Source organism: Ovis canadensis, chromosome 14, assembly GCF_042477335.2.
Source record: "Ovis canadensis isolate MfBH-ARS-UI-01 breed Bighorn chromosome 14, ARS-UI_OviCan_v2, whole genome shotgun sequence".
NCBI lineage: Eukaryota > Metazoa > Chordata > Mammalia > Artiodactyla > Bovidae > Ovis > Ovis canadensis.
In genome coordinates, this window is record NC_091258.1 from 27,038,483 (window position 1) to 27,064,657 (window position 26,175).

A 26,175-nucleotide genomic window follows, 5' to 3' on the forward strand; every position below is an offset into this window, starting at 1 on the left:
TTCAGCAGGACTGGAGAAGGTAAGCGCTGAGCCGTGACGTCGCGGGACCCAGCTATGTCTGGTCGGGTACAGCGGGAACAGCGGACGGCTAGGCGGGAACCTGCGCCAGTACTTCACGTGACCACGCGCCGCGGACATCCTTCCTCGCACCTCGATGGGCGGTGCGCGCGCTCTGAGACCCGCCCTAGGGTCGGGGCCCCGGCCGCGCCTGCGCCATGACTCGGGCGGGCGCGCCCCGAGGGGGCGGGGCCGCACGGGGGCGGGGGCGCGGAGGCCGGAAGGAAGCAGGTGGGGGGCGTGGCGAGCGAGGGAAGCCCGCCGGCCCGCAGATAACCGTCGCGGCCTGATGACGTCGCACAATGGCCGGCCCCCGCGGCTAGTGGAGCCCGTTTGTTCCGCCCGCGTCGTGCCTGAAGCCGGAGCCTGGGAGCAGCGGAAGGGCCGAAAGACGCCTTCTCCGCGCCGTCCCGACCCCTGCGAAGCCGTGGCCCCCTCTCTGCCCTCGAGCTGAGGTAAGTGGTGGTGGTGGCTGGGAGGCCTGGCCGGCGGGAGAAAGAGGCCGAGGCGGCCGGGCAAGGAGCGTGGCGGCGGCACTGAGCCGAGGCCCGGAGCCTCGCCGCCTCTGCCTCCGGGGAGCACTCCAGGCTGCCCCCGGCCGAAGCGTGACTCTCGGGCCCCGGGAAGAGGACGCTGAGCTAGGCACGATCCCAGGTTCGGTCCGGACGAACTGGCCGGGGGTCCTGAATCCCTCTAAGCTCGAGCGCCTGGCGGCTGCCTCCGCACTCCGTCGTGGGGTTGGTCTCCCGAAGCTGTCATTTCTCTTCCGGGACATTCGCGTGGCACTGCTTTCCGCCCACAAAGATGGGGGTGCGGAAGGAGGCACGCAAGTTCGCCCTCCGGACTGAGAATAGGCTCTTTGGGAGCTTTGAGCTCTCTGGATCCTCCTGGAACTTGCTCCCTCGACTTCCCGGGCGGCACAGGTTGGATCTATTGGCTGTGCCCCAAGACGCACGCCACTCTGGAATAAACTTCCCTGTGCCCCTTTGGTTGAAAGCCCATAGGATGCCGGGTCATTGCTGGGAGAACCTAAGACTTAAAAACTTCCCGCCTTACTCCTGCTAAAACTTAAGTTTTCCTGAATACTTTATGACAGCTGAGTTTGCTGGATAGAGTGGTTGATCATATTATATGAGCTGTTCAGCTCTACATCTGTGAGAGCAGGTCAGTCTTTAGATCCGTTTGGGGAGAATGGAAGAAAAGTGCGTTTAGGGGCATAGCAGTGGCTTTCATCCTTTCTCCTTCGTGTCGCCTGTGGAGTGGTCCTGTCCCAGAGCAGAGGTTGGGATTCTCAGGGTGAAGCTGGACCCAGGCCAATTCCTGCTTCCCAGGCAGGGGCATTGTTGCCTGATGATGTTACAATCTGAGCACAAGTGTGGAACCCACCCAGCTCTGGAAACCAGTCACAAATGTCCTGGAGGCTAGAATTTCTCTCCAGTTTTTGGTGGGTAAGATAGTTTTATGAGACCATTCCAGAGAGCAAAGGAGGTGTTTTCCTTTTTCACAGATCATCTCAAGGTGAGTGCTTCCTCCCTGAGAAGTCGTTTGGTTCAGGCTTAGTCTGTTTGGGGATGATGTCTATCCCCAGTCTTGACATCCTTCTTTTGGATATTGTAAAGCTATGAAGTTATGAACATGAATTTTAACCAGATGTACCAGAACTTGGGCATTCAGATAGGGACAGCTCTATTAAAAATTGTTGTCCTGGAAGGTTAGACTTGTATTTCATTGGTGCTTTTTTGCCAGAATCTCTTTAGAAGTCCTGTTTAGGTAGTAAATATGCAAGCCATAGGAGAAAAATCAACAGTCACACCACATGTTTGACCCGAAATCGTCTTACCTGGCTTGGGAACTCACCTCACTTAACCAGACCAGGCTTTGAATGGCTTTCTGCTGACCCACCTTGAGGGAGGGAAGATTTGCTGCCACTGAGAGTGCCCGGGGATTGTATTGCATGTTCTAAAGTTCTCTCAGAAAAGTTCCCAAATGTTCTGTATTTTAGCAGTGCCCTTGGAGTCGGGGTGCAGCCTTCCAGAATGACCTCTGGAAAAGGAGGCAGCACCACTCTGTCTCAGTTCCAGAACAGTCTTCTAAAAAGTAGACACTTATTTCAAGTTTCTTTCTGGCATGCAACAGGTAATTTACAACCCAAGGAGACTCTGTGATTTATTTGACAAGCATCTGTAAATTTCCATCTGCTAGTGTACTGCGCTGTGGAGACACAGTGATGGACACTGTTACTCTCTTTTCCAGGCAGTTTCACTATCTTGTGAATCAAAGGCCTAAAGAGTTATAAACTTTGCCAAGAATGCCTGACGATAGGGTGATTGTGTGAGAAGAACACACTAAGTAAGTGTTGTGAGCCTGGGAGTTGTGAAGACGTGCCCAGAGGACCCTGTGTTTCACTGTGTACACTCAGTAGACCACATGTTTTCCTGGCTCCTGACGCATAGCACTTACTCACATAATTGCCAAGTTGAATTAATCTTGGAATAGGACACTGATGCCCAGAGAACCAGTTAACTCTCCCAGAGTGGGCCTAAAACACAAACTGCATTCTGACCCCTAGCGGTAGTCCCCTCCTGCCCAACAAGATGTCACTCGGGGTGCTTCTGATAAGTCAGTTCTTTGGTATGTTTTCCTCTGCAAGCTGTTCACCTGGATGTAGCCTCAGATTGTAAAATCCCAGGAGATTCCACAGGGAGAGAAAAAGTGAGTCTCTTTCCCCAGGAGAGTGTCAGGGCCGCCTGCGGGTGACTGTGTGTCCTGGTGTGCCTAGGAAGGCTGTGACTCGTGCCTGTGGTAGTTGTCAGCAGTGCCCCCAGGTTCAGACAGTAAGTTGTGTGGTAGCATTTGCTGAGTTCAGAGGACCGAGGAGAGTCTGAGTCCTTCCACTCACGCCCTTCATGGGGGGGATGTCTCCCAACAGACTTTGCAAACCGATAATGGCAGTATAGCGTGGTGAGTGTGGGCATATGGTAGAATACTACACAACATACTCAGGGCAGTGGTTCTCAGTCTAGGGAGGTTTTGAACTCCCAGAAATGGGAGATAAATTGCTTATGTCCAGGTTTTTCTAGGGAGAAGAGCCATCCCCTTCCTCAGATTCTCAAAGCCATCTGTGCCCTTCCCCGCCCTGCCGCCAGTGGAAGGCTGATAGCACTTGTCCACCTGGATTGAAGCAGGTGCACAAAGGGCCTTTTGCTAAAAATAGCTCTTTAGAGGAGGGAAGATAGCTCTGTGCTTGGGGAGGAGGGTGAAGTGATTTCCATAGTACAAACTGGGGGGGCGCATTCAGGCTCTGTGAGGACTTCTTTCCATACACCATCCAGCAGCCTTGGGATTTTAGTTTGAGGCAGCGTTTCCTGTGGTATTGGTATACAAGTGTGCACCTTTGGGGGATTTCTTTTGTTAGGTTTACCGTTAGTTTTAAGTGCCTGGAAGTTTCAAACTTGAGACACATTTAAAATAAGTGGTGTCACAAGTTCGATTTCTGTATGATCATCACTATTTTTTACCTAATAGTCTGTATGGACCATATAGTAACTTTTCCATGTCTGTAAAAAGCCGTCTTTTGGGTTCTAGAAGGGCTCGGACAGGAAGCCAGATGGATCAGCACAAAACTTGAGAAGGGAGAAGAGAACAACAGACAAATCTCTTGGGTCAGTGGAAGTCCCCGGTCAGTGTGAGGGCTGTATTCCAGAACAGAATTTGTGGAGTCATTTGGCGCTCAGGTCCTGTTTTCCTGTAGAACAATGGTGGTGTGTGGCAGTTAGTCCCAGGGCAGGTAGCAGGAGCTCATGTTCTGCATCGGGCTGGCTCCAGGATTGGGCAGCAGAGTAGAGACTCCAGCTTGGACTGCACTCAGTGGCCAGGTGACTCAGTTTCCTTCTCTGTGAGGGGTAACGTTTGTCTGAAAGGTCGATGTAAGAGACTAGATCCAGTGCCTGGCAGAGCAGTAGTCTCGCCGCAGGTAGGGTGGCTGTTGATTTTGCTGCAGAGTTGTTGTGAAGACGTGATCGTGCTGAGTGCGTTCTCTGGTATGTGTTGGGTGACTGGCCCCTGGGCAGTCTCGTGGGGAGTGGGACACGGGTGTTGGAAGCCATCAGCTTTGTCTCATCTCGCTGCTGCAGTGACTTTAGAGTGGATGCTGTTTCCCCATATTTCAGATAAAGAAACTGGCGTCTGGCAAGTTTACGTAATTTGTTCAGGACCCTAAGGCCGGCAGGCAGTGGAGCGAGGATTCGGGTTCTGATTCAGAGGCCCACACTGATCCCCATGTCCCAGAAAGACGTGGTCCACTTGCTTGAGTTTGTATATCTGAAGCTAGGGGCTCTTTTTCTTCCATTTCTTACCCTAGGATTTAAATCCAAGTTTACCAAAATGCACAAAGCAATTTGGTTGGACCAATCATGACAATGGAACCTTTTGGTACCTGGGCCCCAGGAAGGGACTGTTATCATGTTACTGGCAAGCAGCCTTGGTGCCAGGAACAGTGAACAGGATAGTATGTTGCAAGGCTCAAGTAGCAGTTGTGTAGATTTTAAGCTAGTTTAAGAGGACACTTAATTTTGGTTACTAGCTGATTAATTTCAGAGGCAACTTGGTTCCCGAGGTTGCCGTTAGACTGTACTATGTGACAGTCGGAATTTGTCTGAGGCTTAGTGACCAGTTGTATATGACTGCCTGCCTTCAGGGTCCTGGGGGCCAGCCTGAGCAACTGGGGAGTGAAAGTCCCTGCCTCTCTATGGAGAGGTTTCTTACGCACAGTGTAGTAAAAGCTATGCTAGGGTAGGCATAGGACATTGTATACCAAGGAAAATCTCATACATTTCATTGATATCAGCTAAGGTGGGGCTGGAGGCTGCTGCTTTGCCACTGGCCCCCGACTGGTTGCCGTATGCCCAATGCTGTGTCTGGAGGAGGTGAGGATGTGGGCCCTGTCTTGGTAGCTTTCTCACCTTGCCAGTCGCCCTGGTCTTGCTCTTCTAGCAAGAGGGATGTATGTGGTGACAAGCTCTGCCCTGTGCAGGGAGGCAGCAAAATACAGCGCTTTAGGACTGACTTTTTAATGTTAATAATTCCTTCAGCAGGCCTGCCTCTGGACAGTGTTGTTAGAAGGCCGCAAAGGGAATCGTTTTCCAAGCTGTCTACTTTTAAGTGACTTTAAATGGATTGGTTTGTAAATTCCTTTCACTGCTGACTATTTATAAAGTGATGAATTTTAAGTGATTTGTCCTTATGTTTGCTGAATTTTAATAATGTGCGTTATCAGCAAAAAAAATTTTTTAACTATGAGTTCAGATACCAGTTCTTGATATGCGCATCTTTAAACACACATTCTCCTTTTGAAGGTGTACATTTAAAAGATATATTTTAAAACTTTGGTTATATATGAATGCATAAATAACTTTATATAATTATACAAATACGGGTATGTGTGTTTTCAGGTTTCATCAAGGTACCATGTAACATGACTGTGGCATACATTGTTTTTAATAAAAAGTCTTGAAGACTCAGGTGAACATTAAACCTTTCGCTGTTCCTGCTCTTGCACACCAGCTTGATGGTGACCCCTGGCCTGGTGGACGGTCAGTGTTCGCGTGTAGGCTGTGTGGTGTTGGTTGGCTATTTGGTGTTGATTTCGCACACGCACACGCACACACATACACTGTCTCACCCCAGCTTATGCAGCCTGTGTTTAGAACAAATGGGACAATTTTTTGTCTTTGCACATTAGGGTGGGAAAACCAGGAAATAGTCAGTTTATAATTAAATCTAGTTAGTAAAAATAGAAAAGAAATCTTCTAGGATGACAGTGTTTTTATATTTGAAACTACTGAAACACATATGATTTTCTGCCAGAGTTGTTTCCTGCAGCATGCCCATCCTGGAAAGGTACTTCTTGAGAATCAGGGTGCATGGAGGCCTTCTGGCGTCCCTTGGTGGCTCCAGAAGGACCTTCAGTTTAAGGATCACCCCCAGTGATTGTGACTTGGCAGTCACAGGCCTAGCCCTGGAGAGACCTAGGCAGGAGCAGAGACAGCCTGCGTCCTGGGGACTGTCCGAGGCAGTCGGGTTTGTGTTCCAGACCCTGTGGGGGGCTCCAGACAGTGGTCAGGTGTGTTGTCACCTTGTTCCTAATGCACATCCTCCTGAATTTCAAAAGAAATTACTTTAAGAGCCCAAAAAGCTGTTGTTTATGGTGCCCATCTTCCTGCTCAAGATAAGCTTGGGTTGCCCTGGGAGGAGGGGGGCATGCTGGGGCTCTTGGCACCCGGTGGCTCCCAGTGTGGAGCTCCCGATGCCCAGCTCAGTGAGCCCAGCCTGGCCCCATGGAGGCCTGGGCTGTGGTGCCTGGTGCCGCTGGGATGTGGAGGAGCCGGGCAGCCACAGGTCCGAGCCCTCCTGGGGCCAGGAGACCCACACGAGACTGACTGGCCCTTCTGCTGGATGCTCTGAGTGTGTTCTCTTTCTTTTGCAGAACCGTGGGTACTGATGGATGTGGCCGAGAGCCCTGACCGGGACCCTCGCTCTGCAGAGGACGAAGAAGAAGAGCAGCAGGGGCTCTCGGACGATGACATCCTGAGGGAAAGCGGGTCTGAGCAGGATCTGGACGCGGCGGGTGGGAGGGCTTCCGACTTGGAGGATGAGGAGAGCGTGGCCCCAGGACTGAGCCAGGAGGACGAGGAGAGTCGCTCCGACGAGGACGACCGGGACTCTGAGGCTCAGGAGCTGAGCAGGGGCCCTGCCAGCCCCCCGCGAGCCGAGGGGGACCGTGCCAGCGACCTGAGGGACGAGGCCTCGTCGGTCACCAGGGACCTGGATGAGCACGAGCTAGATTACGATGAGGAGGTGCCCGAGGAGCCGGCCCCTGGCGCGCAGGAGGACGACGCTGAGAAGGCCGGGCCTGAGGATGATGATGAGCGTGGAGAGGGGGCTCCTGGGGAGGAGGGGAAGGCGGGGGTCCGCACCGTGGAGGACAAGGAGCCCCCGGAGGCTGCCAAGGAGAAGAGGAAAGAGGATGATGACGGGGAGATCGACGACGGGGAGATTGATGTGAGTAGGCGCGGTGGGCGCCCTGAGGAGGGGTTGGGGGGCTGGCGCTGGGGCCGTTGCCCTGGTGCTGAGGGGGCACTGAAGGCATGGAGACTAGCCTGGCCTGGAGTCGGCAGCTGGCAGAAGTTCCACAGACCCTCACTCATCTGTCTGGTGCTGTTGGTTGGATTGTGTTAAAACTTTGGATTTTTTTTTTTTAAGCATTTTGTGCCTTTTTTTTTTTTTTCTGTCTTTAAGTACTATTTGAGTTAGTGTTCAACTAGAACCATTGTGGATTTCAATTCCTGTTACATTCTCGAGACTGAGGAAACTTCCTTCCAGTTTTGTCCATTATTTTGGCCATTTTTCTCTTTGTCTTCTGCTGAGGGTCTTCTCTAGGCCAAGCTTCCTTGGAAGTGTCTCCTTGGGACTGCAGAAAATGGGATTGTGTGTCAGAGCACTTTGACTTTTGACCATCACATTCTTTTAACTTTATTAATCTGGCCTTTCAGGTTAAGGAGAAGGTATCTGGTAATAATTGTCTTAGTTGTGGGCAGTTGGGATTTATGATAGATAATCCTGATGCAAGAACTTCCTTCGCCATCTTTTAAGAGGTTGAATTTTGGGGAGGGAAGAATCTGAAGTCCTGCTGATAAATGCTTTTACTCAAAGGAGGGGAGAGACAGACAGAGCAGATTGACAGGACCTGGAGTTTTAATATCCCAGGAAGGGGATTCTGCTCATGGGAGAGGCACTGAGGGGAGGGGTATGAGGAATAGCTCCCAGAAATGCTCTGGATCGCCGAAGGAGGGGGTTGTTGGTTAAGTGTGTGAGTTGGATTTCCCTGACACGCTGGCTTCTCTGGCAGCTAGTACGTATGCCGCATCTTGGGGCCATGGTTGTGCCTGGTACTGCTTCTCGAACTTCATGAGAACAGAACTTTGTGGGGCATTACAAGCTCATGTGTGCAGTTACAAGCTTAGATCTTTTGTCTTCTCGCAACTAAGCGTAGCAGATGGTCTCCTAAGCCAGTAGCCACTGCTTGTTAGTGTACTTACAAAGGTGTTGTCGGGACATTGTCTGTGAGCATTCTTAGGTTCTGCCATCTGAGCTTCCCTTGCAATTTGGAAAATTCTCAACCAGAGGGTTGCCAGAGGCAAAAGAGATGCCATGAGACTCCAGTTAATCAGTTTGGATGACATTTGGGGCAGAAGACGAAATCATTGATTGAGGTTGCCCATTAGTTTGGTCTCTCAGTTTACAAAAAGAAAAGCTGAGTCAGTGTCCTGCCCGTAGGACATGGGGCTGTTAGTGACGGGACGTGCGGCCAGCGGGTCTGGGCAGTCCTCCCCCTTTAAGAAAGGACGAGGTGCAAGCTCTTCTTGCTTCAGCTGTGAATGGTCCGTAGGGCAAGTTCATCGACTTCTCAGCCTTTCCATGCTCGCATGCAGTCAGATATCTCCCCACAGGTCCTGGGGGCTCTCCCACCTGCACTGAGTTAGATGTCGTGGCCTAGGACATGGCGTTGACCTGAGCTGGCCCAGGAAAACACCTGTTGTTTGGAGATAGCTGATTTCTTCAGAAACAACGTGAGAAGTAGACATCCAGGTTGACTTTCTTGCCCACTTGACCCTAGATGGTTGTTTATTTGACTTGTACCTGTCTGGCCTCTAAAGAGGGCCCCAGAGCCCCCCTGGGCCCAGGCCCCGCTTCATTCAGCCACAGGGTGGCGTGTCCGTCCACAGGCACCCCCACGGGCCCCGCAGTGTGCTGGGCTCGTTGTGACACGCAGGGGCGTGACCAGGCAGAGCAGAGCCTGTCGCCCCTCCAGACAGGCAGGCCTGGACAGGGCTCGCCCTATGAATGGAGACTCAGGCCCTCATGGGAGCCCCTCTGGTTCACGTGTGCCCAGCTGCCTGCATTCCAGGCTCCTCCCCATTCTTTGATCACCTGCTTAGATGTTACGCCTTCTGTGGGCTCTGCCCCTTTCTGGTGTGTCAAGCTTGGTGCTTTTGCTGTGATTCCACAGTCTGAACTGACTGGGTCGTCAGTGTGTGTGTTCTTGTTGCTCTTTAGCACCCTCACCTCCAAGAACACAAGTGATTTACCCTTCTTTGAACTGAGAAGTGCTTTTCTCTGTTGGGGTACACTGACCTGCTTTTTTCCTTTGTAGGCTTTGGGTCACTGGGACAGGTCAGTTCGTTTGGCAGGAGTAAGCTCCCTCTCCCCAGCTTTTCCACTTTCTTGGTGGTTTCCTTGGTAGTGACATCAGTTTGTACAACGAACCTTTGACATTCTTCTGTTTGAACCACGTGGTTTATAACTCAGGCCTTGAATGACTTGTACGTATTTTGGTGAGCTACCTTCAGATACCAGTGCCCTTCTGGAAGTGCCACTTCCCTGCTGCAGTGGGAGGGGATTTTGCAAACATGATTGTGGGCCAGCTATTTATAGCATCTAGCTTATTTGTGGAGGGGGCCGAGGGTCCCCGCCAAGTGACAGCTGAAGCATGGGTGAACTTGACTTAGTCAGTGGTCTCACCTGTGCTGGCAGCTCAGACAGCCGAATGGCACGAGCGGCCGTGTGTGCCTTGTGTGGTCCTGCACAGAGCCTCCTCCCTCCAGGGTCTGTGACTTGCCTTTGCAGACTCCAGTCCTTCCATCTTTGGCCCTTCCATCGTCTCCTCCGCTTTTTGACTTGGTTCTGTTTTTATGTCTCGCATGTCATCTGGTTAACAAAACTTTGGCACCTGGTGTGTGCCATCCACTTGGGAAGGGGCGGAGTATTCTGTTCCTTCCTGGCTTTGGTCAGTGACTGTTGCACTGGTAGGGTGGCTGCTCGGAGACGGTGGGACAGGGCCTGCACCCTGAGTGGACTGTCCACACTGCTGCTCAGGCAGAAGTGATGGCTCCTGGCCCAGCCAGGGATGAATACAGCTCTGAAGCCTTTTCTTTGCATACGGGCTTTGTCTTTTCTCAGGCTCGCATCTGCCTGCTCCTTTCATGTCTGGACACACAGCATCTTGTACCAAAGGATTTAGGGGCTTAGAAATCTGGGGCATTCGCAGCACTGCCCTCTGGTGGGAGGCGGAGAAGCCGCGGAGGCCTGGCCCCAAGGGATTCAATCAGGCCTCCCACCTCCCTCTGCTTGGCTAGTCGGGGCTGGACCACTGTGCTTGCTTAGCCGAGCAGCCCAGAAGCTCTGGGGTAGGAAGGCTGCCTTCCAGCCAGCGCCCAACATGCTGGAACCTGTTTGTGGTTTGTGTTTATTGCTTCGTGCACAGGTCCTGGGTCCCCTCACAGGCGCTGCTCCACACCCCATCACCATTGGGAAACCAGAACATCATCTCTGGCCCCGAAGGGTGTGCATGCAGGGTTATAGACCTGAACTGCTACCTCACTATGCAGAATCGTGGGTTCAAGGAACCCCTGGTTGGCCTGGTGGCCCCTGGGCCTCTGCTTTGGGGCACATGCTTCCATCTGCTTCCTTATCTGCTGTGGCCGGGGAGATGCTGGGTTGGAAATGAGTTATTTTTGTTGCTCAGGTCATACCCTGGCTTTGTGGTTTTAAGGAAAATAACCCACACAAAGGAGAAGGTAGATGTCACCGGTGCTCCCTTTGCTCACATTTGACGTGTTGCCTCTGAGGGGTTTTTCTTGTTACAATGCTGAGCGCCCACCACGTGTGTCCCCTGAGGCCCGGGTGGGAGCTCTGGGTGCTGGAAAGGTGGGGAGGAGGGCAGGGCTGGGGCCTGGGGGTCAAGTCCACGGTCTTGGTAGCAGCAGGAGAACCCAGGCCACCCCATGCCCTGTGCCCCATGTATGCTCACCCCAAGAACATGCTGCTGGGCTATCCCTGGATTTGTAAACTAGGGGGGCCTGGCGCAAGCTCCCTGAGTTAGTTGTTGGTGCCCTTTTAGCTGTTTATAGACCCACCAGTTTGCTTCTGGGGACACCTGCTCTCTACTGGCTCCACTCTAGGTCACAGGATCAGGGGCCACCCGCTGGAATTCCTGCCAGTTACAGCCCTGACCTGGTGCTGGGAGCACTGGGGGGCTGGCTTTAGAGACATCCTTCTTGAGTTGTATTTGCTTGAAACCCTTTATAAGATCTCAGAACTCCTTGTGTTTGTCACTTGAAAGGCCATTGTGCTAAATGAACGGTTAGTTGACGATTGAGAATATTCTCCTGCTGGGTGATTTACTGATGCTTTCATCTGTCTGGCGTCTGAGAAGTGGCTGAGCTGGGCGGCTGGCTCTCGATTGCTCTTGTGAATATCGAGAGTAACATCTCTGCAGAAACAGATCTCTAACCTGATCGAGTGCGCTGGCTGTGAATCTTGGTTTTTTAAAAGCAGTTGTTCTGTGCTCATCATTTCAATTCCTGTGCATCGATTTTCAAACAGAACAGAAGAGTTGAATGAGGTCTGACCTCTCAAAAGAGTTTTGTTTTTCTAATGAGAACAAACAGAATCTGCTCTCAGCTCCAATGTGAGCATCTGTATGACCCGTGACAGATAGCACATGACGTGGTAGTGTAGGACCCCGTGCCTGAGGAAAGCAGGAGGAGGACAGGGCTGGGAGACGGGGCTGGGGGGACCAGGGGGTGATGTTGATCACAGAGTACAAACTTTCAGTTATTAGATGAATAAATTCTCAGGACCTTTAAAAAAACTTGTTACTTTCTCTAAAAGAAATCATTCTGCTGGCTCTCTTAAGAGAGATAGCTCTCAGCCCTGTTCTTTTTTTTTTTTTTTTTTTGCAAAATACTTCTTAATAACTTGGTGTTTTTAAGGCAGAAATTATACAACTATCTAAGCTTTGGAATAAGTCACCTTAAGTCCGGGGTTTGTCTCCAGTGTTTTCCTCATTCAATGAAAAGTGTTTACTGTAAATCCGACGCTGCGCTTGGAGCAGCAGCAGATGAAAAGCGGATGGCGCCGTCGGGTCAGTAGCTGCGGCAGCTGGGGCTGTGGCTGGGGGTGGGGGCTGTGTGTTACCCACCGAGGAGGAGAGGTGAGAACATGGTCAGGCCGGACTCACTGCGGTCACAGAGCTGTGGGGAGCGTGCGGAGGGTCACGGTTGTGGGTGCCCATCCAGAAGCAGTCCTTAGGCTGAGTGGGACAGGCAGTCGTTTGGACGAGGGCAGTGCTGCAGGAGATGAGAGGAGAGTCTCCCAGGCCTCTGCCCTGCTTGTGGGTCCCTTGTGTTGACCACACGAGGGCGCTCTGAAACGGGCCTGGGCCTGCAGACCAGGTGGGGCTCTATCCTGGACTTAGCATCTTAACTACATCAACAGGGAGCTGGATCCCTGCTCCGGCTAGGGGCCATCCTGGGCTGGGGTTTCAGCTCAGAGGCACAGCTAGGGGGCTGGGGAGGGTGCAGAGCAGTGGTCCAAGTTGCTCTCTGAAATCCCTGGAGGAGAGACCCACCCCGACTGTGGTCTTGAAACCCTCCTGCATTATAAAACCAAGGTTAGGAACTCTGGGCCAGAACAGGAAGAGAAGGCCCAGGTCTAAGCTGAAGTGGATCTGTTCAGTGACCTGAGTCGCCTAAATTCCCTCCTCCTCAGCCTTAGACTTGTAAATTAGAGAAAGTGCCTAGTTTAAAGGACACAAAATAGGGACTTCCCTGGTGGCCCAGTGGCTAAGACTCTGTGCTCCCAAAGCAGGGAGCCCCAAGTTCAGTCCCTGGTCAGGGAACTAGATCCCACATGCTGCAACTAAGATCTGGTGCAGCCAAATAAATAATTAAATATTAAAAAAAAAAGAAAAAACAAAAAAAATAAAGGACACAGAATATTTTGTCCTATAAAGTTTAAGTGTAAAAAATATTAAAAACCTGCAGTGTGGCAATTTCCTGCCCAGAATTGCTAGTTAAGAGAACTGTGATGACAGCCTGGCCTGTGTCGCACATCACGTACATCACAGGATGTTGCTTCTTGGTGTTCTCTGTGACGCTATAGTCTGTGGGTGAGCTTTGATCATCCCCGATGCCCAATGAGAAGGAAGCTCAGGTTTGGGAGTGTGCATGAACGTGGCTGCGTGAGGCGCGTGGCCGTACCCTCTCTGGTTTAGGGAGTGCCGTACGCGTTGGTAGGTGTCCCTCCTGCCTCGTCAGCCTCATTCAGATGAGCCTCTCTTCAAGTGACACTGTCTCTGTTTCAGGACGATGACCTGGAGGAGGGTGAGGTGAAGGACCCCAGTGACAGGAAGGTGAGACCTCGTCCCACCTGCCGATTCTTCATGAAAGGTAATTGTCTGCGTGAGGGGCCTCTGTGTGGCCCGTTGGTGTGACTTCGGCTATTCCCAGGACAGAGGTGGTGGTTCAGCCCTGAGCCTGGGCAGGGCTGTTCTCGGGGCCGAGGTGGCCGTCTGTGGTGGTGGCAGTGGCAGAGCCTTGCGCTCAGCCGTGGGCCTTTCCTGGTCACTCTCATGCCTTGCTCAGAGGGCAGCCAGCCCACTTGTTTCGCCCTGGGCTCCAGCCCATCCGCCCAGCATAGACCCGTGTCTCCACTGTAGACAGCATCACTCCTCGTCTGAGTGGTCCTTTTTCTAAGGCCACGTGCCCCAGCTGCCAGCTGTGACATCTCCCAACTCTGTAAGGAGAGTTCCCACTTGTTTCCAGGTGTCAGAGGCTGGAATGGAGCCTGTAGAAGGGTCGGCCTCTGAAGGCAGCAAGGCTCCTCCTTCCTGCAAAGCGGATGGAGTGAGTTGAGTGGCTGTGACAGAGAAGGTGTGACAAGGGGCTCTCAAGCCCAGGATGTGTGTGTCGGGGCTGCTCCAGCACAGCGCCATCCGGCGTGTCTGTGAGGGAGCGGCCTCTTGCACCGGAGGAAGGTCTTCTCCGGCCCAGGCTTGCTGTGACCCTAGATGCCTCGCGCACTGACCCAGCCCACCTGTGCAGCCTAACGTTCACGAGAGCTTCCTGTACTTCTTTTCCAGATGTTGTGACACCATTGTCCACTCCTCCACCAATATCAAATTCCATACCATTCAGAGGCCAGGTTAAAGGTACAAAATATATGATATTCGTCTCTCTAGTACCGCACAGTCCCCCTGCTCCGGAGGCCAGACTCCTTTCTTCTGGATCCAGAATCCTGCCATGACGCCAGGGGTAGGGGGAGGCTCTGAGGGCAGGACGTGGCTGTGACGGGCTCCCAGGGACCACGTGCTGCCTGCACAGGGGGCGGGGTGGGGCGGGGGGTGGCGGTGGAGCCCCGTCCTGCGGTGGCCTCGAAGGAGCCCGTCCCTCATACCGAGGTAACCAAGGATGCAAGCGCCTGGGAGCGCTCGGGGCCCTGGTCATCGCGTCCTCGGGCATGCCCTCTTGGCTGTGCTGTTTCTGTGCTGCTCGCTGCTGCCGCGGGGTGGCCCCGCTGTGCGGCCACGTGCGCCATTCCCTAGATGGGAGCATAGCCGCCCTAAGGATGCAGATGAGTACGCAGCACCTTCTAGAAAGTAAATGCTTACAGCTTCTCAAAGCCTGTGGTATTTGAAGTGTCAATATTTCAGAAAACTTAAACTTAAGCCAAAGACTTCCTTGCCATAAAGACCTCAGTCTGTCTCTGGAACTTCTGGAGTAAATCAGTGGAGCCCACGGAGCCCAACACGCACAGGCACACACATGTTCTGCAGTCGCTTCCAGTTAGCACTGTGCACAGACACTGTGATTAGAAGTCTGCCCATGGCCAGGACCTGCCGGAGGCCCCGTGGGAGCAGGGCAGGAGGCTGCCGCATGCACCTTTGAGGGCACAGAAGCTCTGGTCAGGTGCTTGGTATCTCACTGCTGAAGGACTTGCCAGAATTTAGCTCCAGAAGCACACACACTACAAAGCGAAGCTGGTGGCCGTACACAGAGGAGCATCGGAGGGTACTGGAGGGGGTGCCCTCTCCAAGGACGTCTTCGGTGGGGGAGGTGGGTCACAGTACAGGAGGGGAGGGGCCTCAGATCCCACTGAGTGCCTGGATGGGGTTTCAGGGAGTAACACCCCCCGCCCCAAGTGTCAGGCCTTTCTTGGTAGAGAAGTCAGAAGCTACTGGTAAGCAGCATTTTTTGCAGTTTAATTGGGCACATTCAGTAACTTGTTTCAGAAATATACTTTTTAATTTATAGTTACCCTTCCCCAAATATTCTATTCATTCTACAGAATAATATAATAGATACTTCTTTGGATGTTTTGAGACATACCTCTTGACTTTCCTTAGATAAGAGAAAGATTTGGGGTGTAAACATTTTTGCTTGTATGCAGTTTAAAAGATTATAAGTTGAGATGAATGCTTTTCGATTCTCTCCAATAGCAAGAGTCACTGTAAAATAAAATGAAGTTTGCTGTGTCTGGTGAAGATGTGGAGAAACAGAACCTTATACCCTGGGCGCAGCCTGGCGCTCATAGAGTGTGTGATGGAGAGGGCTGCGTCTGAGCCAGCCGCTCCCCTCCTGGGTGTGTCCTGAGTCGCATGGAGACCTGTACACAAATGTTCATAGCAGCATAGCACAACAGGCAGAAGGTAGAAACAGCTCCAGTGCCCATCAGCTCATGAAGGGATAAACAGGATGTGGTCCATCCATACCAGGGAATCATAAAAGCAATATGGATGAACCCGAGGACCCTGCCGGTCACTAACAGCCCAGATTGTACGATTCCGCTTATGGGAACTGTCCAGGGTGGACAGATCCATAGAGACAGAAAATGGGCTGGTTATTGTCCAGGCCAGAGCAGGAGGGGCAGCCATTGAGTACAGGGTTTCATTTTGGGAGGTGGAATGTCCTAGAATTATGTAGTAGCAATGGTTGCACAACTTTGTGAACATACGAAAACCCACTGAATGGTGCCCTTTAAATAGAGGTATTTTATAGTATGTGAATTATATCTTAATTTGAAAATACTAAAACAGTGTTTGTTAGCTATATTGCTATTACAAGTTGTGATCTGCAGATTGTTAAGTTGCCCAGATGGACACATTGATATTTGTAACCAATGACAACACCAATGTACATAGGAATACAAGTTGAAACATTTTAAAGCACCAGTACTTTGTTTATGGTATATTGTCTCAACTATTTAGGTTGAGTCATCAAAACATGAAGTTGTGTCCACAGGCATAAATAGTGTTTTCTGTAAATTGTCCTGCTCCTGGGTCTCTGATTACTTGGCTGTCAATAGAGAATCCCAGGGATGGGGGAGCCTGGTGGGCTGCCGTCTGTGGGGTCGCACAGGGTCGGATACAACTGAAGCAACTTAGCAGCAGCAGCAGCAGCAGCACCCAGCCTGTTCTGCAGACCAAGTCTCCTGTGTCTGCTCCTTCCTGTGCCCACCCCCACCCCCGACTTTCTTCCTCTTGTTAAAATTGTGGTAAAAAACACAACATAAAATTTACTACCTTAACTGTTTTTATGTGTCCATTTCGTTGGCGTTCATTGTGGCCATCACCACCATGGGCCTCCAGAGCTCCTTTCATTATGGGAACCTGCAACTGTCTGCGTTAGACACGGGCTCCCGGCCCTCGGCCTCTGCCCACCTTGTCCCCGTGAAGTTGAGTACCCCGTGTGCCTCACAGAAGTGCAGTCTCGTCCTTTTGTGGTGGGCCCATTTCACTCAGCACAGTGTCCTCAAGGTTCACTGCGCTGTAGCAGTGTCGGGATCGCCTCCCTCTTCAAGATGGAGTAACAGTCCATGGTGGGGGTGGATCACGTTGTGCTAACCCAGGGCCCATCGGTGGGCACCTTGGTTGCTTCCTTGTTGGACCTGTTGTGATAATGCTGCTGGCACATGGGTGTGCAGACGTCTCTTTGACACCCTCCTCTCCAGTCTTTTGAGTATGCCCCCGGAAGTGGGATGGCCTGGCCGTGTGGCAGTTATGTCTTTAAAGTTTTATAAACTGCCCTACTGTTGTCCACGTGCCTGTACCGTTTCACATCCCACCACATCGCCTGGGGTTTAAGCTCTCTCCTTGTTGACGCCCGTTTTCTGGTTTTGCAATAGTGAGTGTCGTCATGGGTGTGGGGGTTGTCTCCCCTGGGTTCTGATTTGCATTCCCCTCTGATTAGTGATGTGGAGCATCTCTTCAAGTGCTTTTTGGCCATTTGTGAATCTTCTTTGGGGAAGTGCTTTCTGCCCATTTTTTAATCCCTGCATCCTCTGGTGTTTAAGGCAGGAGGTCTCCAGGTATGTTCTTGCAACCTAGGGGCCCCTGAAGTCAGTGCCTTAGTGAGACTGAGTGCACCACTTGGTAGGGGCCACCTGCTGCACATGCTGTGAAACGACGTCCGGGATTAGTTTGAGTTTAGGTCTTTTCGTAAATAACTTTATCGAGGTATACTTGCCCTGCCATAAAATCCACCTGCTTTAAGTGTCCAGTTTAATGCCAGCACCAAAGTCCAGGTGTAGAATATTTCCTTTGCCCCACCACAACCCGTCAGTGTGTGCGTTTTTGCTTTTCTAACAAAACTGAAGCACTCACGGAGCTCCTTCGCTGCCCATGAAGCGTGAGGGGTGCCTCCAGGGAACGCATGCCGGGTGTGGCCATGAGCCCAGTCCTGTCGCCTCCAGGACACCCAGAAGGCCAGGACAGTGGCTGCTGCTAAGGTCAAGCTCTCAAGTGAAAAATCAGTGTTAGGAAACTTGACAGCTTTGCAGGATTTGATGACTTTTCCAAGCGACTGTTGTGTGATGTCACAAAATCATACCTGGGTAGAAAGCCATTCACAGTTCAACACCCAGGAGTCAGAGAAGTTCAGTGGCAGGGGTGGGGGAGTTCCTGGCCAAAGCCTCGCAGGGCACGCAGAGTCTGGAGTGGCCTCAGGGTCTCCCAGCGGCTACACCTCCTCCCCTCAGCAGGCTAAGTTTTCTAGCCACCCCCAGAGCAAGCTAAGTCTTCTCAAAATATGTTCATAAAACCTTTATGTTAACAAATATTGTTAACAGAAATTACGGAAGTTATATTTTATGTCTTTAAATTTTCTCAGTTTTAATATCAATACATACAATCATTATGGGGACTCTGGGATCCTGAGACCAAAAAGTTACACAAACCACTGGTTTCAAGTCTGTCATTTATAAAAAAAGCAGCCCAGAAACTATTTTTATTCTTTCAACTACCATAGTGAATAATGACTATTCCTGAAGAAGTCGAAGCAGCTCAGCACAGATGACCTGCTTGTCTGTCTCTGTCACAGTTCTGTGAAGAGGGGCACGCTGACTTCTGGGTTCTTACATTAAGTTTGGGTTCTTTGAGTTTTATGCCTTTTAGAGGAAGCATTTGTAGAACTTGGGTTTTTCCTTATTAGATTTTTATATATTCTGTTTTCTTTTCAAGAAATATTTTTTTAAAAAACCATGAAGCACTTTAAACTTATTTTGACAATCCCTATTTTTATTAGTTATTCTGAGTTGTTCAAATTAACAGGAAATGGGACCGAGGAATATCTAAATAAGACCACTATCTTATTTATAAACAAGAAAGTCTTTGTTTAAAATTCTAGTGTGAAGAAAGCATTTTGTGTGGAAGTTAGAGAGTGTAAAATCATCTCCGCTGTTGTGGGAGGCACCACAGGTGCGGTGCCATGCTGGTTAGAAATGCCAGCAGAGGCACCTCCCTACCTCTGGTCAGACTAGCAGTCAGCACTTTTAAGGTCTGGTGGTGTTTCTAACCAACAGGGGCTCCTGGGTTTGCTGTGTGTGGCGTGCTTTCTGTCATCTGTGTTCGGGTCTTTGGTGTGTGCTAAGACTGAGGCAGGCTTTGTGTGTGTGTGTGTGTGTGACTGATAGGCACCTTTATTTACATGTATTCCTGTGACCCTCCCACCCACCACTTCACTGAGTCTTTTTTTTTTTTCCCCCCTTTTGGCCACATCACTTGGATTGTCGCCAAGTCCTCTGCTTGTTCCCTTTGGGCTCCTGTCCCTGTCTGTGCAGACCCCTTACCGAACTATAATCCTGTTTCATCATGCATTCACAATCCACATAAATTTTCTGGTAGTGAAATTTCATTTAGAAGCAGAAGAGTTTTTAAACCTATAAATCTATTTTTGTTTCCACTTCCTGGAGAATTTTTTCCGCAAACAAATTGCTTTCTTAAATTATGAAAATAATGTGTGCTGACAGAGAGTCAAAATAGTTATCCCGATACAGCTAGGGTGTATCCTTACAGACTTCTTTCTGCATAATTGAAAATTCACTTTTCAAAAGGCTGGTGGGATTGCACTGTTCTTGCCACTCTTCCTACCTGCAGGCGCCGGACGCCTGCCCTTGCATGTATGTCGACCGCCCACACTTCCTGGAGCAGCCGCCTCCTTCTCTCTTGAGGCCCTGGGCCCAGACACAGGCAGTCTCAACTCCTCTCTGTGCTCATTCACCGGCTCCTCCTCCCTGCCCTTAAAACCTGAGGAACCAAAGAGCTTTTTTGTTAGTAGGTCCAGGGTGATGTTTTTGTTTAGTTTTGAAAGTTCGAATACAAAAAGAACAAAGAATAACCTATTCATTTACCCTCTACCCATATATGTATTTTAGATTTTAAATATTATGGAAATGCTGTGGTTTACTTTGTTAATATTTTTCTGTGCTTGCAGGTTTTTTAATTATTTTTTAACTGCATGAGCACTGTGAACTGTGATGTGAGTTTATGAGAGTCAGGCAATGAATAAGTAGATATTTTGGAATTCTTTATTTAGATGTATGACTGCATATTCTTTTTTCTTTAAAACTGTCTGAGTCTCTGGGGTTTTGAACTCCCTGTAGTGTGTTTCCCAGTCTCTGCCTTGCATGTGATCTCAAACACTTTTAGAAATTATAAACTTAGTTGGTTATTTTTGCATTCCCAGAGAAGCAATTTTTTTTAAGCATACATTATTCCTTATTTAATTTGGAGCCATATGTTGTTATGTTGGTTTTAATACAAGTTGAAATGCTCGTAATGTTTAAAAGGTAAAATTTAGTGTTTCCTTAAATAGCAAATGATTATTTCTCTTTAATTTACATGATATAAGGAAAAACATTTTTTGGACAGAAATATTCAAACGAAATGTTGTGTTTAGAAGTGAATATATATTAAAAGATGGCTTACAATTTAACTGTGTACTAACCAATTGAAAATGTTTCTTAAACCACTTAGATGTTGTATGCCATATTTATTTTTTAAGCTTGCGCACATATTACCTTTTTAAAAAATTAAATTTAAAAAAAAACCATTACTCACAAATTTAAAATGTAGTCTTCTTTTCTGTCCTGAAAAGTCAAGTGGTTTTCCTGAATCTTGGTGTTCTGTTGCTGAATAATGCTAAAAGTCAACCCTTTCAGTTCTTTGTTGTAAAGTATAAACACCCCATTTATTATAGTTGTCTATATGTTTTCTCTCTAACCCATTTTTTTAAGTACCAGAAATAGCCTGCAGTGGCTTGCTAGGAGAAATGCAGAGGTACAGAGCTGGTAAAGATCATGTTGGCATAAATTGGCAGAATTCTGATCACACTCGTACTTCTCGTTGATTTCTGTTTCAGTATGGGGCTCTCTTAAGTCAGAATTACGACCCTGTCAGTGCACCTTCGGGTGTATATGTCCTGAGCCGTGAACCCCGAGGCAGGGCCACCCTGACTACCGGGATGCTCTGGGTGTCTCTGTTTAGGGGAGATGCGCTGCTCTCATGGTGACTGGGGGCAGGGTCCTGTGTGAGCCCTCAGGTGCTGCCCGCAGGGCGGCCCAGACCGTCCAGGCCTGCCTGCATGGTCTCGGGATGGACAGGGCTGCCCTCGGCCCGCTGCCTGGGTGTCTTGCCGGTCGCCAGTGGAGCAGGGGGAGCTGAGCTGTGCACAGGGGCCAGGCCCCCCTGACCTGCCTCTTGTTTCCGCAGGGAACTGCACCTGGGGCATGAACTGCAGGTTCATACACCCCGGAGTCAACGACAAGGGCAACTACTCCCTCATCACCAAGGCCGAGCCCTTCCCACCCAATGGGGCCCCGCCGCTCGGACCGCACCCCCTGATGCCTGCCAACCCATGGGTATGTGAACACCAGGATCGCCATTCCTTGCTGGCAGATCACATCTAAACTCTGTTTGTGATGTTCCAGCTCAAAGACATGAATATGCCTTGTGTGTAAGACATTTCTAGGCTGCCACAGAGGCCAGAGCTGCCTTCCAACCCCCTGGTTGTCCCCAGCTAGAGGCCACCATAGGCTTGGGGCAGCCGGTCAAGGGAGGGAGGATGAGCGAGGAGAGCAGGCAGGACCCGCTGGGGTTTCACTTGGAATTTTTGCTCCCCCATTTCTAAGTTTTGCTTGCTGTTGTAACTTTTGCTTACTGTTTTTTATAGGGCGGGCCTGTAGTAGATGAAATTTTGCCTCCACCCCCTCCAGAACCCCCCACAGAGAGTGCCTGGGAACGAGGGCTCCGGCACGCAAAGGAGGTAAGAGACCAGCGGAAAGCCTGCGAGAAAAAGTGCTAGCAGTGGTCCTCGCACAGAGCCAGCATTGCTGTCCCCCCAAGGCGGCTGGGGCAACCAAAGGCCAGGGGCCATATCACCACCCCTGTGCCCTCTGTATCTGGAGAAGCCATCTTTCCTGGGGAAGCACAGTGTTCACCCGCCTCCCCCTCCTCCCTCATGCTCAGCCACACTTGGTACCTGGCACCTGGCTCCCGGTGCCCAGGCTTACCCCTCTTGGCTCTGGGCCTTCCCTTCAGGGAAATGACCGGTTAAAGCGGAGCCGTTCCCGCCCCCTCCCAGCCCTGCCCCACTCTGGGTGCCCCGCCTGCCTAGAGCACCTTCCCTTGCCCCCTCACTGAGTGCGTGTCTGGAGCCCTCAGTTCAAGGCCGGGACTAGGAACAGGAAGTCAGGGTGTGTTGGGCCTGCAGGGATGGGGCCCTTGTGGAGTCCCATGTGCATCCCAGCACAGAGCTTCAGCAGATCCCTACTGGGCGCTTGGTCACGCTCCTCTGGCACGCCAGCCCCGGCATCAGGGGTCAGTCGGGATAGCACCCCCTGTGTTTCCTTAGCAGTGATAGTGTTGGCTTCTCTTTTCACAATGGTAGGTTTTGAAAAAAGCAACCATTCGAAAAGAACAGGAGCCTGATTTTGAAGAGAAAAGGTTTACAGTGACCATTGGTGAAGATGAGCGAGAGTTTGACAAAGAAAATGAAGTTTTCCGAGACTGGAACTATCGGATCACAAGAGATGTCAGAGATACAGCGTAAGGAGCGGTTCTGCCTCTGCTTCTCCCGTTGAGAGCTCAGTGTCCCTGGCTGGGTGGGGCCCAGGCTCTGGGGAGCAGCGGCACAGAGGTTCCCAGGGGCTGGGGTCCTGTCCACACCTCTGGGCTGAGAATGGCCTTCTTGAGGTGCTGCAGACAGTTTGCAGCTGACTTTCCTTGTTTTTCTTCTGGGAGGATATGTTTGAGTGCCATGCCAGGGCCTTGGAACTGTAGAGGGCTCACATCCACTGGGATTCCTATGAGCTCTGAGGGGTTTACAGCTGTTCCTAAAGCCCCTGGGCCCCAGGTCTCTGCCACCTTCCCCCAGGCTCCCCAGGAACCAGGAGAAGCTGTGAAATTTGTCCCAAAACCCAGGAGTGTGGCAAGTTTCTTCGTTGTTGCTTCCAGACATTTTATCACGGGCCTTTTAAATGGATTGCAGAAGCACATGTGGCTGAAACCCCCATCAGCCCTTGAGGAGCTGTGTGGTGCCCCCACACAATCCGGGCCCGAGCGCCTACTCTCTACCCAGCCTGGCTCAGCTTCAGGCAGGGCGGGCCCGTCTCTCCCTGGCAGGCGGCTTCAGCAGCTCCCTGGTCTCACAGCAACACCGTGCGAGGGGCCTTCCTGCTGGAAAGCACAGCCCTGGTTTCCGGCTGAAACAACAGCCGGGTGCAGAGAAAGGTTGTAGGGTCAGCTCTGTGTTTCTACAGTCACCACCACAGCCGTCCGTGTAGGCTAGAGGGTGAGGAAGCTGTCTGGCTGTTGGGAGTGAATAGGGCTGTCACCTGGCAGCACAGCCCCAGGTTCACCCCCCCCCAGGGCCCCAGGAGTGTGGCGGGAGACGCCCTAGAAAGCAGCCGCTAAAGGCCTTGCGGAGGCGATGCAGGCTGCAGGGGCCCGTGGGCCTCTCTGAGCACCTGTTTCTCCTACCAGTTTACACCCAACAGGAAGGGTTAGTCTGGAGCCAAGAAATCCCTGTAAGAAGCTTGAGGGCCCAGCTGCTGTTGGGTGACCAGCCCCTTCTCACGCACGCGTATGCGCACACACACGCACATTCCTGGGCTCCAGGCCCCATGCAGGTCCTCTGGGTCAGTGTGTGGGGAGGGCCCTTCTCTTCCAGGGCGTTAGGAGCCATCCTGTCCCCATGGTTGAAAGTCTGCCTCTGTCACCCACACCAGGGTCTGTGCCCAGACCTGTTTTATTCCTCGGGTCTGTTTCTTCATGACCTGGGCCATCTGTTGTGAGGTCTCAGAGGGTGTCTTTTTTTTCCGCCTAATATTTGGCTATGCCACGTGGCATGAGCAATCTTAGTTCCCTGACCAGGGATTGAACCCGTTACCCCCCTGCAGTGGAAGCGTGGTGTACTAACCCTTGGACACCAGGGATATCACACAGAGGATGTGTCTTACTTTCTCAGGGTTTCTTGGCTGGTCTTGCATGTCTTATGTCCATGGGAACCTGAGGATCAGTTGTCTCCCCACATGAAGAACCTTATCAGCATTTTTACTGAGATTGCCCTAAATTTATAAATTAACGAAGGGATTTGTAAATTAACTGACTTCTTGGTGATGGTCAGTTTTCCTTTGTGAAGATGAGGGATGTGATCTTATTCACCTGTGCTTTTGTGTCTTTCGAGAGTGTTGACATTTTCCTCAAGTAAGTTCTGCGTGTTTCTGGTTAAATGTATTGTTGCCTTGTTCCTCAATATGCTTCTTCCTTCTTGCTGGTTAAATGGGGTTTTCTCAACCCTCCTCACTGGCTATTGTCTAGAATTATCCATGTGCCTTACTGGGCTCTTCTTGCCACTTGAATCGGCTTCACCATCACGTCATGGCTTTCACATAGGGTGTCATTTAATTTACACATTGAGGTGGCTTGGGGGCTCCTGGAGTCTGGTTGTGGTGGTGCCCCCAGCACACTGCGTGTCTCAGAGGCACTGGCCTTCCTTGTCCATTGGGATCTTACCGGGAATCCCTCCCTGTTTCCAGTGAGTAAAGTGCTGGCTTTAGCTCTTCAGTGTATGAACATCAGTATCTATCACAGTAAGAAAGTGTCATTTCCTCCTCTCATTGAGAAGGGCTGGGTTTTGTCACAAATCTTTTCACCATTTGTAGGTGTCATCCTTTGATTTCTCTCTAGGTCTGTGATTTTGTTTAGTATACTCGGTTTCTAATACTGACTCAGCCTTGCAATCTCTCTTTTTTTTTTTAACGTGGTGTCTCAATCTTGGCAAATATTTTATGTAATATATTTGCATTAACGTTCCTATGTGATAAGCTTGAGTTTTACTTGCTCTTTTTCAGACTTGAGCCTTACGCAGACCCTTACTACGACTACGAGATAGAGCGCTTCTGGCGTGGCGGGCAGTATGAGAACTTCCGGGTGCAGTACACAGAGGCCGAGCCGTACCATAACTACCGGGTATGTAGGTTGGAACTTCACTGGTGGGCCCTTTAAATCACCCCATTTTCATGTATAGGACTTTATACAGGCTTAATTGCATGAGCATGGCGTACTGATTTAAAGTCCCAGTTGACCATCTGTGCAGAACGGGTTCTGCTCCGTGGACTGACCTTGTGGTGACTTGAACAGCTCCTTCCCTGATCTGGTCTGTGCTCTGGCTCCGTTTTCACTGGAGCCGTGGGGTGGGTGAGCAATGCCAGCGGCAGGGGGTGTGCCCCTTTCAGGCTCAGGACCCCCCTTGGTGGGTCATGGCCATTCCTGTCGGCACTTCTCTAAGATGTGGTAGGTTTATGAATATATGTGCTTCACGCTCTGAGCCCCTGACCCTGTGCTTCTGACGTGAAGCTGCCGCTTGGAAGAGGTCATTAGAAGCAGGTTAGCGGTTTCTGTGCCACGATTTAAGTGACAGTCATGAGTTTTTAGGGCCAAAGGGGAGTGACTGGCTGGGGACCCCATCAGATGGTGAGCCTGTGGCGAGAAGAGGACCTGGCTGCTGGCCCTGCTGTGCCCCTTCCCTGGCGGTTAGAGCAGACTCCTCACTCAGTGGGGCTGGCTGTTGGGCTGTGGATGCCTCCCACCAGCCAGGGCAGCCTCAGCGGGGGGTGGCCTGCTGGGGTCCCCTGAGCCCCAGGCTGGGCTGCCTGTGCACAGCCTTGGTGTCTACCTCTCGAGACAGGAGCTGAGGTCCGGGAGGCCTGCCAGGCCCACCGACCTGGTGCTGATGCTGGAGAGCCTGCTCTGCGGGCCCCCCATGTGGCCTCAAGTCCATTTCTGGCGCAGAAAGGAGACCACCACCCAGGTGTTCTGTCTCCTACGCCTGCTCTCGAGTCCTTCCCGCGCCTCCCCTTCTGAGGGTCTGATCCCGTGTGTGCGTGTGTTTGGCTTTTCCACGAAGGAAAGAGAGCGAGAACGGGAGCGGGAGAACAGACAGCGCGAGCGGGAGCGTGAGCGGGAGCGGGACCGGGAGCGGGAGCGGCGCCAGCGGGAGCGCGAGCGGGAGCGGGAGCGCGAGCGGGACAAGGAGCGGCAGCGGCGGAAGGAGGAGTGGGAGCGCGAGCGCGCCAAGCGGGATGAGAAGGACAGGCTGCACCGCGACCGCGACAAGGAGCGTGAGAAGGACAAGGAGAAGCCCAAGGCCCGCTCCCCGCAGCCACCCAGGTAGGAACCACGCCTTCCGGAGCCTGGGAGCGGGAGGGCTGCGGGAGGGGCGCGGCGGCGCCCAGGTGGAGGGGCGGCGGCGCCCAGGTGGAGGGGCGGCGGCGCCCAGGTGGAGGGGCGGGGCGCCCAGGTGGAGGGGCGGGGCGCCCAGGTGGAGGGCCGGCCTCCCCACACGGCTCCTCGCCACCGGCACTGTCTCGACCGCTCCTTTGGTTGTGCAGCAGCTTTCTAGTTAGATGCAGTCCCGCAGGTTTAGTTTTGCGTTTGCGCTTTAG

At 51.6% G+C, this 26,175-nt stretch overlaps 1 protein-coding gene across 6 annotated transcripts in view; it reads left to right on the plus strand.

Moving 5' to 3' along the window:
- The first annotated feature begins 340 nt into the window (after positions 1 to 340).
- The window catches only part of ZC3H18 (zinc finger CCCH-type containing 18), a 41,849-nt gene continuing 16,014 nt past the window's right edge, over positions 341 to 26,175 (plus strand). For 4 of the 6 annotated variants that reach the window (XM_069552635.1, XM_069552638.1, XM_069552637.1 and 1 more), the window contains exons 1-9: positions 341 to 512; positions 6,542 to 7,116; positions 13,262 to 13,346; positions 14,039 to 14,107; positions 20,942 to 21,090; positions 21,402 to 21,494; positions 22,119 to 22,276; positions 24,583 to 24,700; positions 25,638 to 25,900. In XM_069552635.1, the coding sequence (XP_069408736.1) occupies positions 6,556 to 7,116; positions 13,262 to 13,346; positions 14,039 to 14,107; positions 20,942 to 21,090; positions 21,402 to 21,494; positions 22,119 to 22,276; positions 24,583 to 24,700; positions 25,638 to 25,900 (1,496 nt within the window). In that variant the 5' untranslated portion in view covers positions 341 to 512; positions 6,542 to 6,555. The remainder of the gene's footprint in view (positions 513 to 6,541; positions 7,117 to 13,261; positions 13,347 to 14,038; positions 14,108 to 20,941; positions 21,091 to 21,401; positions 21,495 to 22,118; positions 22,277 to 24,582; positions 24,701 to 25,637; positions 25,901 to 26,175) is intronic. The other 2 variants (XM_069552640.1, XM_069552641.1) reach the window with 1 other exon arrangement.